Here is a 10,233-nt window from a genome sequence, read left to right on the forward strand (position 1 = left end):
GCAAACAGTACTGATGAAGTGAGCTGTAGCTCACGAAAGCTCATGCTCAAATAAACTGGTTAGTCTCTAAGGTGCCACAAGTACTCCTTTTCTTCTTGCGAATACAGACTAACACGGCTGTTACTCTGAAACCAGTACTAAAAATGTTATTTCTATCACTGAAGTGAATAGATATAACTCTGAATTGCAAGGAGCAGGTCTGCGGACAAAAAAAGAGGCCTTTAACAAAAAAAAAAAAGGTCATTTGTCAGAGCAGAACCACCCTTTAAAGGCAAAGACTGTCCAATAACCAACCACATCCTGTTTTTTAATTTCCCTATCCTATTAGAATTTTAGGGCACCCAAGGCAGATTCCCCCTTAGTAAGAAGGATTGGGAAAAACTGGGAAAATCTATTCTTCCTACGGACAAAAATACATCCATTTACAGTTTACTAACTCTTTTCATTGTTATACAAACAGGATCCAATTGTGTCCCCTCCAAAAAAAAAAAAAAATCAATGGGAACTTCTGCTTTACTATTTATTTCAATGCCAGCAGGATTGGGACAAAAGTGTAGTTAATTTCTAAAGAGCTCTAACTTCCTACCCCAGAGAGGAGACTATACCACTGAGGATGTTCATAGAAGACATAGGATTTTTAGAATTTACCTCTTGCAACACTGCACTTTTCTCCAGGTGCTGGAATGGGTTGGAACCTCCACCTGTAAAATAAGATAATTAACAAGAGTGATCCCAGGAATTGTGCTATGTGAAAAGACACTAGAAAGCCTCCCTTCTGATCATACCTTTCTTTTACGCCTACAGCTTAAAATAGCTTAAACATGAACTCACTTTTCAGAGAATTTTCCTAAAACATGAAGTGATTGTTATTGTTCTTCTTGGCATTACAAACTGGTCAACCTTATCCCCTCCTCAATTGGGGCTTCCTATAAGTTCTCCCCACCTTGCAGCAATTATCCATCAGTTAAGGAAAACTGTATGAGACTTTCTTCAGAGCTAATCAATGTTACTCCTAAATGGGCCAGAGGAGGTTGTTGAATATAAAGAGCTCCCACTTTCAGTCCCCAGGTCTCAGAGGACTGCCACCTATGGGAGCAAATGATCAGGCCCAGAAATTAAACCCAGTGTAGCAACTGCCATAGAAAACACTAAAACACCAGACTGTGCGAATCTGGAATACTTTATACTTTGCATTATAAAACAATCAGAGAATTCATCAGTAAACTATATTTTTGGCTATACAGCTAATTAAAAAAACCCCAAGGCAGTGAACTGGAGAGCTTGGAAAAAGTGTATTTAATCATTCTGTTTAGTAGACTGCATGCTACTTTCTAATGAAAAACAACAAAAAATGGGTCTGGAATGATCAGAAGGCAAGAACTTCAATTATGATTAGTATCTAGTCCTCATTAAGTGTTTATTAGTGAACTGCAGCCTTTCATAAGCTGATAGCTATTGATAAGCAAATTTAATTAGTGCCTAACCTCAGTGTGGCCCACAGGCTGTATACAGCCCATGAAACTCCACACTGCAGCCTATGGCCAGGTCATGTTTAATACAGAGATGCTGCCTGGAAAGAGCAGAGGTCCTGGCATGCAATGATCTGGACTTGAAACATCACATGCTGGGCTCAGTAGTCTTTGTAAGAATCATCCCTAAAGACAAGGTTCCTGCGGTGTTTGCGTGCAGCAATGGCTCCAAAATGCTCAAAGTAACATAAAATGCATTATTATAGGGTTGATTCTTACAAAGACTACTGGTCCGAGTTTGTGAGTTTCAAGTTCAGATCATAATAGAGCATTGCATTCTGCTAATTCTTATGTAAATAAGATGCAGCAATTAGGCTCAGAATAAGTTACAAAGACAGTACCCTGTACCAAAGCTTGGACACTTACATGTTGGAGTGGGAAAAGAAGAATGAGGAGTGAGAAGGTTAGCAAAAAATTCCAGTGTGTACATGTGCACATGTTCCAAAGAGGGATCTGAAAAAGCACTCCTGGTAATTTTACTGGCAACTACATACAACTAATTCTGCATCCTGACAGCCACTCTGACCTCCTCTATTTGTGATTCTAAAATCTGCCATTAACAACATCACCATAGATTACTTCACCCTTCTCTAGCACCTTTCATCTAAGCATCTCAAAGCACTTTACATATTTTGATCTAAACAATTATCCCTATTTTAGAGATGGTGAAAACTGAGGCACAGAGAAGTTAAGGGCTACACTTCCAAACATGGCCTCTGTTTTTGCGTGACCAACTTGATATGCTCAGAAATATTACAGGTCTAAAGTTGGGCACCCAAAATTAGAGTCCACTTTTGAAAATATGTCCTTAAGTCACTTGACCAAGACTACATAAGAAGTCTGTAGAACACATTGGGATAGAACCCAAACACCCTGACTCCCAGCCTCAGGCGTGAATCACAAGAACATCTTTTTTGTGATTTCAGGATTCCACATAAAATATTAATCTACCGGGTCAGTAAATCAAGGGATGAGCTACTGCACTTCAGATTGTTCTATCCTGTACTCTTGCCATTTTCAATGTGCTCAGTGGAGCATCACAACGATTAGCTTTTGGACTGTCACCTTGTGCACGTGTAGGTAACCTGGATGGAGGAAGAAGTGTGCAGGGATGCTAGAAATCTTCATTTAACACAGAAAAAGGGAAGGGGAAATGACCACAAAGAAGAACAACAAAATAATTTAGAAGGTCTTCGAAATTGTCCAAGTAGTAAAGATGGTTGGGTAAACAAGGGCTTCTGTTAATCAGTGGGGAGCAAAATGAGGTGGTAGAGCCAAGGCAAGGAAATAAAGGACCACATCTTCGACTGACCTCAGCTGCGTTTGCAAAGTTTGCATGGGCAACCAGATGCACTTACAAATGTTGTGGATGCAGTTAAGGAGACCTCCCTGAAAAGGTGGCCAAAAACAGATTCCCTCCTAAATGATCATACCTTATCAAGTACTGAGATGAAGAAAAGATGCAAAGGAAGCCTGGGATAAAGCCGAAACCTGAGCAAAGGGTTTAACATACATTAAAATAAAAAAGTAAAGACATTCCTGGAAGCCACACATATGCAGAGATACATCCCTGAGACCAATCACTCAGATTATTTTAGAATTAAATTACTAAAATTACAAAAGGAGCAAGTTATATTACATGAATGGCCCAGAAGAAAAAGAGTTTCACGTGAACTTGAAGAAGATACCATGAGGTACAAGCGAAAACTCAAACACCTATCTGGACAGGCCTTCTGTCCAGCACTGTCATATCCAGCACTGATTCTATGTGGATCATGCAGCAAATATGATACAGCCTTCTCCTTTTATCCAGACACTGCTCCTTTGTTAAAGAGCAGCAGATGGAGAAGCAAGCAATGAATGATTTGGCAGAGCTGCTCCAAAATACCTAGAAGCTGCACCTGTGCTACTCAGTACAATGTTATGAAAGGTCCTGCAACATAATTTTGAAGACAATATTTTAAAGTCACTTTGAGCATTTCAGAGTCACTGCTGCAGCAGTCATCTTGCTAAAAAGAGACAACATGCGTGACACAAACACTACTGGAGAGACTATAAGCCAGTTTCTAGGCTGCTTTAACGCTTGGTTTGACAATCAGGAGAATTTTTCTCATATACATGTTTCTGACTGTGAGTAATGTATTAATGTGCAGAACAGCTCAGGTTGCTGTGTCAAGTGAAGGTGGTGCAGCTCCCTGGACTACTTCATCATCCTGCGCTGGCATGGACCAATGAGAACCTAATAGAGATTTTCCATTTCCAGATGCTATGGTCCAGTCTCCTATGCTGTGTGACACTCAAATACTATGTAAATGATATAGATCAAGTTTGCCCAATAATCATTTCCACAATGCTTACCCAACCCCACCTTTCTGTTTATATTGTGCTCATCTCCATGCCATCTGAGTTCCAACCCCAACTTTTGTATCAGTTCATCAATATTTTACTCTACGGCAATTATCAGGAGATCAATATTTTACACTATGGCAAACACGGTCTCCTGAAAAAAAATCACCGGCTTTACATTTACATAAAACATCTTGAACAGCAATCTACACACAAATAAAGCAAATGTGGCTCTAGGCAAAGATGCTGCCACTAAAAGGACACAGAGGTTGCTTTATAAACTTGCAATTGGTACATCAGAATATCAACCATACATTTTTAAAAGCTACCAACACAGAAGCCAGGCGGGCCAGTGACTGCTTTGGGCGACAAAGAGCCAGGAGACAGGCAAAGGAGAGAAGAGGAGGCAGAGCATGAGGGGACGGGGTAGTTAGGGTTTCTCTAGATGTCATTTCAGGGGCATCCTCCTTAATCACCTGCCCCCCACTGTGCAGCTGGCTTTGGGACATCACCGCAGAGCAATGGGTAAACCAGGACTCCTATAAATCCGTGGGGCGCAAGGTGAGGTGAGCAGGCCAGAAAATAAAGGCACCCACAACTTCATCTGGCGTCCTTAACTGGGTGGGCAAAGTTCGCATGGGCAGCCAGAGCCCCGGGGGGGCGTTGCGGGCAGAGTTAAGGAGAACGCCTGGAAAGGTCACTAGCCGGGGACACCTCACAAGCCGAGACCCGGGGCAAAGGGCTGGGCGGACGCTGAAAAGCAGCGCCCACCCGTGGGGCCGCGAGGCCGGGCACGGAGACCAGCTCGGGACGCCAGCCGGCGGGGAGCTGGCCCCGGGCAGCGCGGTCGGGTCAGGGGGCAGACAGAGGGTCCCACGTCGACACAGCCCCCCCAGGACGAGCCCGTCACACGCTCACCGGCCTCCTCATCCTTCTTGTCAAACTTCTTCAGCATCCTGCCCGGGGCTGGGGGCGCGCGGGGGTCTCCAGCCCAGCACCTCCACTTCCGGCCGCGGCGCCGCTTCCTGCCAGCCTGTCACTGGGACAGCTCCGCCGGGCAGCGCCGCGCACGCGCATGCGCATGCCGGGCTGGAGGCTGCTCGGGGTGACGTGGCTGGTGGTGCTGGGCGATCGCACTGGGCGCGGGGGGAGGGGGCAGTGACTGCGGGATCTAGAGCCTGCGGGGCGGGGCGGGGCGGTGGCTGAGGGGGGCCCAGAGCCTGGGGGCAGTGACGGGGGGGGGCGGTGGCTGAGTGGGGCCCAGATTCTCGGAGCGGGGCAGTGGTTGAGGGGGGCCCAGAACCTGGGGGCGGTGACGGGGGGCGGGGCGGCGGCTGAGGGGGGCCCAGAGCCTGGGAGCAGTGACGGGGGGGCGGGGCAGTGGCTGAAGGGGGCCCAGAGCCTGGGGGCGGTGACGGGGGGCGGGGCGGCGGCTGAGGGGGGCCCAGAGCCTGGGGGCGGTGGCTGAGGGGGGCCAAGAGCCTGGGGGCAATGATGGGGCGGTGGCTGAGGGGGGCCCAGAGCTTGGGGGCAGTGACGAGGGGGCAGGGCGGTGGCTGAGGGGGGCCCAGAGCCTGGGGGTGGTGACGGGGGGCAGGGCGGCAGCTGAGGGGGGCCCAGAGCCTGGGGGCGGTGGCTGAGGGGGGGCCCAGAGCCTGGGGGCAGTGACGGGGCGGTGGCTGAGGGGGGCCCAGAGCTTGGGGGCAGTGACGGGGCGGTGGCTGAGGGGGGCCCAGAGCCTGGGGGCGCTGACGGGGGGCGGGGCGGCGGCTGAGGGGGGCCCAGAGCCTGGGGGCAATGACGGGGCGGTGGCTGAGGGGGGCCCAGAGCCTGGGGGCAATGACGGCGGGACGGTGGCTGAGGGGGGCCCAGAGCCTGGGGGCAGTGACGGGGGGGGCGGTGGCTGAGGGGGGCCCAGAGCCTCGGAGCGGGGCAGTGGTTGAGGGGGGCCCAGAACCTGGGGCAGGTGACAGGGGGCGGGGCGGCGGCTGAGGGGGGCCCAGAGCCTGGGAGCAGTGACGGGGGGGCGGGGCAGTGGCTGAGGGGGGCCCAGAGCCTGGGGGCGGTGATGGGGGGCGGGGCGGCGGCTGAGGGGGGCCCAGAGCCTGGGGGCAGTGACGGGGGGGGGCGGTGGCTGAGGGGGGCCCAGAGCCTGGGGGCGGTGACGGGGGGCGGGGCGGCGGCTGAGGGGGGTCCAGAGCCTGGGGCGGCGGCTGAGGGGGACCCAGAGCCTGCGGGCAGTGACGGGGGGGGGCGGTGGCTGAGGGGGACCCAGAGCCTGGGGGCGGTGACGGGGGGCGGGGTGGCGGCTGTGGGGGGCCCAGAGCCTGGGGGCGGTGGCTGAGGGGGGCCAAGAGCCTGGGGGCAATGACGGGGCGATGGCTGAGGGGCCCAGAGCCTGGGGGCAGTGACGAGGGGGCGGGGCGGTGGCTGAGGGGGGCCCAGAGCCTGGGGGTGGTGACGGGGGGCAGGGCGGCAGCTGAGGGGGCCCAGAGCCTGGGGGCGGTGGCTGAGAGGGGCCAAGAGGCTGGGGGCAATGACGGGGCGGTGGCTGAGGGGGGCCCAGAGCCTGGGGGCAATGACGGGGCGATGGCTGAGGGGGGCCCAGAGCCTGGGGGCAGTGACGGGGGGGCGGAGTGGTGGCTGAGGGGGCCCAGAGCCTGGGGGCGGTGGCTGGGGGAGCCCCAGAGCCTGGGGGCGGTGACGGGGGGGGCGGGGCGGTGGCTGAGAGGGGCCCAGAGCCTGGGGGCAGTGACGGGGGGGCGGAGTGGTGGCTGAGGGGGCCCAGAGCCTGGGGGCGGTGGCTGGGGGAGCCCCAGAGCCTGGGGGCGGTGACGGGGGGGGCGGGGCGGTGGCTGAGAGGGGCCCAGAGCCTGGGGGCAGTGATGGGGGGTGGCGGGGCAGTGGCTGAGGGGGGCCCAGAGCCTGTGGGGAGTAGACTGAGGGGATCACAGAGCCTATGGGGCAATGACCTGGGTAGTTAAAAGTTTCTCTGGACCTAGGTTATTTCACATGCTGTATTTGTTAATCTCCTGCCCCTCTGTGCAGCGGGTTTGGGACACAGGAATACTATTTCCTGGGGAAGCTCAGTGCTATTAGAGGGAGAATAACTCCTGCCAACTGTGGGACCTGACAACATATAATTGATAGGGTTGTGCCAAGTCATCTCCTTTACCTACTGCATAGTGGTCCTGCCCCACCAGTTTCCTGGGGCCTTTCATTGGCAACCGGGCTCAAAAGTGGGTGACATTTCCAGCCTATAGTGAAGGATGTGAGAGACCTTTAAGGTGTATATTGAACGTAAGACTTTTGTGAAATGTTAAACCAAATCCTTTCTGCCCATATCTAGAGGGGTCTGTTGGAGGAGAGTATTAAAGATCACAGGATGTTCTCTGAGAATCTGATGGGGTTATTGAAGGGGTCTTGGCTCACGTTCCCTTCTGCAGTAATACACCTGCTGCCACATATGAGCTATCACTGAGGACAGAGTGGCTGCTGGAGTCATTTCTGCAGTCCCATTGTGGCCATTTCCTATTTTCTTTCTGTATAGGCCATTGGGACAGCCTGAGTTTTCTTTACAATCATACACGGGTCTGTTATTCTAGGCTTAAAAGCCGGCTGCTGATTTCACATGGTTATTTTTAAAGGCTTCATTTCAGGGGGTGCAGTTCCCCTCTGAGTAAAGCTTGCATTCCCATTCAAAGCTTAAAGGAGGAAATATGAATGTTTCACACTGTTGATGTATTTTTTTTAAAATGAATCCCTTCCCTCATGTTGAAAGTTGTAGTCCAGTGCATGAGCCACACCAAAGCAGTAAAGCGTTCCTGTCTCACAGAGCTCACCATAACTGTCTGAGTATAATATAGAAAAATAGAATACTCAACTAAGACAGGTGGTGGTGCTCATAGTTGGAATATTTTAGCTAGACACTCCAAACTGGAAATAAAACGCAAATTTTTAAAAGTGAGAGTTATTAACTATTGGAAGAATGTATCAGGGGATGTGGTGGATTCTCCATCATTTGAAATCTTTTAATCAGAACTGGATGTCTTTCTAAAAACCAGGCTCTAGTTCAACCCCAAGAGCTTTTCCATTCCTGCCTTGCCCAAGAAATACCACTACTGTTTCCTGGCATCATGAACCCATCTACGGCACACCCCCAAAATAGCAGTAATGCATCCCACAGATGACTTTGCTCCTCTTATCGACCTCTTGAATAGCTCTAACAGTCTTCTGGATTGTGTCAGGATTGTTGCAGGCAAGCAAGGACTAACTAGTAATACCTCACAGTTTGTTTATATTGCTCCTTTCCCCCAAAGCAGTTTACTAGGTTATGTACTGGGATTATCTCATCCACCACTAGGGTGCAACATGACAGCTGTTGAAGAGAGCAAAGTAATACTAAACAATGTAGGAATATGAAAAAGCATACTATATCCTACGTAAACTACAGGGGAAATTAAGGAAAGCAGAATGGAATTAATCAAGTCGAATTTGGCCAAGACACTGGGGTTAGCAGACTGGCTCTTGTAAAAAAACACCATGGGATTGTTAATGACCAAACGAAATCATGACTTAATTTGTACATCTCATTCTAACAGATGGCACCAGCCATACAGCACAGCACCTCCTATCATCATGTTGGCACATTTGTTCAGTGCTGACTCAGAGAGAAGGGCATTACTTACCGAACCACTGAAACTTTACACTACCTTTGCAGGTGAGTCATCAAGGACTAGTTCTGATCCAGCCCAGCCCTTCTTAACTTGTGAGATTCAAGATTTGACCGGGTCACGACACCAGCTGATATGGCTGTAAGTCAGACAGTGCTGGGTGGGATCATTTAGTCCTTTAAACAAATGGGGTGGTCAGCCACCCTGAGCTGTGGATTGCTTCATCATCTTCTGCAGTTATCCCAACTTGGATTCAAAGTGCTTTCAAAAAGAAGCCTGGTATGTTATGAATCTACCTACAGATCTTATTGTCAAAGTTAGTGGTGTTTTACCTGAAGTTGCCTCCCAATGGCATACTGTTTTATTCACCTCCCTGATCCCCTAAATCAAGAAGTGCATAGGAAGTCTGTTCAAGGGCATGAAGCCTGACACCGTAGCTCTGCTTTAATGCCTGCTGAGAAAATATATAATAAGAAATGTACTTACTGTAGAGTAAGTAGTCCTCAGAGAACATGGCAATGTCTGGGATAAACTCCAGCTAGTTTGAGTACAGTTTCTCTTTCTGGTCTGTCCTTTACTTGTTCTGTGTAAATGGCCTGTGTACTTTGTACCAGTGTGTCAGCCCCAGCTCTGTGCTGTTATCTCAAAACCTCACTGAAGAAGTTGGAGTCAGGGTCCAACAGGGAAACCGGACACTTCACAGTTACACACAGTTGCATTCATCACTTGTAAAAGCCAGCAATTCTGCTAGATCTCTTGCTGGTGTGGGGACCCAGACAAGACACCAGAGGCAGGGAGTCCGATCCATTGCTGATGTAAACTGGTGTAACTTCATTTCTTTCAATGGACCAGTGTTGAGTTGTCTCATTTTTTGAGATGATCCCTCTCTGTGAATTACCCTGCCTTTCATTTTTATTTCTGTACACTGACCCCTGAATTTGGTCAAGGAAGGCTGGGCACAGCTGCTTCTAAAGCTCATCAGTGCTGTACCTGGGTCAGCCAGGGAGCAGTGGTTCAAGGGCTTAGCACATTTTATCCATGTGGAACTAAAACAAAGTCCATGGGGTACTGCAGTAACCTTAGGAACTCCTACCCCTCTTCCTCTCTCATCTCACCCCGGTCCATCAGTAAAACACCAAGGCCCATTTCCCTCTCCAGATGGTTGACTTCAGGGGTGACCTTGGGACAACTTCATTTTCTTAGGGTTCTATACATGGTAAGGTGTTCTGTGTTTGTAAGATTTGACTTGCTTGTACTGAATGACTATAGAAATGCATGACCCCTTAGGGTGTAAGGGTCTTCCGGCCTATTAAAGTTGTAGCGAGATGTAGAGTGACAGGATAGTCCAAAGTGTTGTAAAAAAATCAGATCGGATTTGAAAATGCCACTTTTTACTGTACATATCACACATCTGTCTGTACATTCTCTGCAGAATTGTTCAGGGTGGTAAATAAAGCTTTATTTAAAGAAAAAAATGGTCTTTAACACAGACACAAATGGAGAGGGAAATATATTCAAGAAGTTTCATTTCAAATTTCTTGAAGATGTTATCTTCAAAACTTACCAGCAGTTTGCTGTATTGTCTAGAAAAAGCTCAGCTGTAGTTGAGTCACATGAAACTACGCTACACCTGCAGCTTAAGGGTTCACTGTAAAGAGAAAAAAGCAATGGGCCTGTTTCTGATA

General features: G+C 49.7%; 1 protein-coding gene across 1 annotated transcript in view; it reads right to left on the reverse strand.

Moving 5' to 3' along the window:
• The window catches only part of COPG1 (coat protein complex I subunit gamma 1), a 30,288-nt gene extending 25,360 nt beyond the window's left edge, over nt 1–4,928 (reverse strand). The window contains exons 1-2 of the mRNA XM_077821155.1: nt 4,794–4,928; nt 649–701 (exon numbers count right to left, since the gene is read on the reverse strand). Of these exons, the coding sequence (XP_077677281.1) occupies nt 649–701; nt 4,794–4,830 (90 nt within the window). The 5' untranslated portion in view covers nt 4,831–4,928. The remainder of the gene's footprint in view (nt 1–648; nt 702–4,793) is intronic.
• Between the last annotated feature and the right edge of the window lie 5,305 nt (nt 4,929–10,233).

This window comes from Eretmochelys imbricata, chromosome 7 (assembly GCF_965152235.1).
Source record: "Eretmochelys imbricata isolate rEreImb1 chromosome 7, rEreImb1.hap1, whole genome shotgun sequence".
NCBI lineage: Eukaryota > Metazoa > Chordata > Testudines > Cheloniidae > Eretmochelys > Eretmochelys imbricata.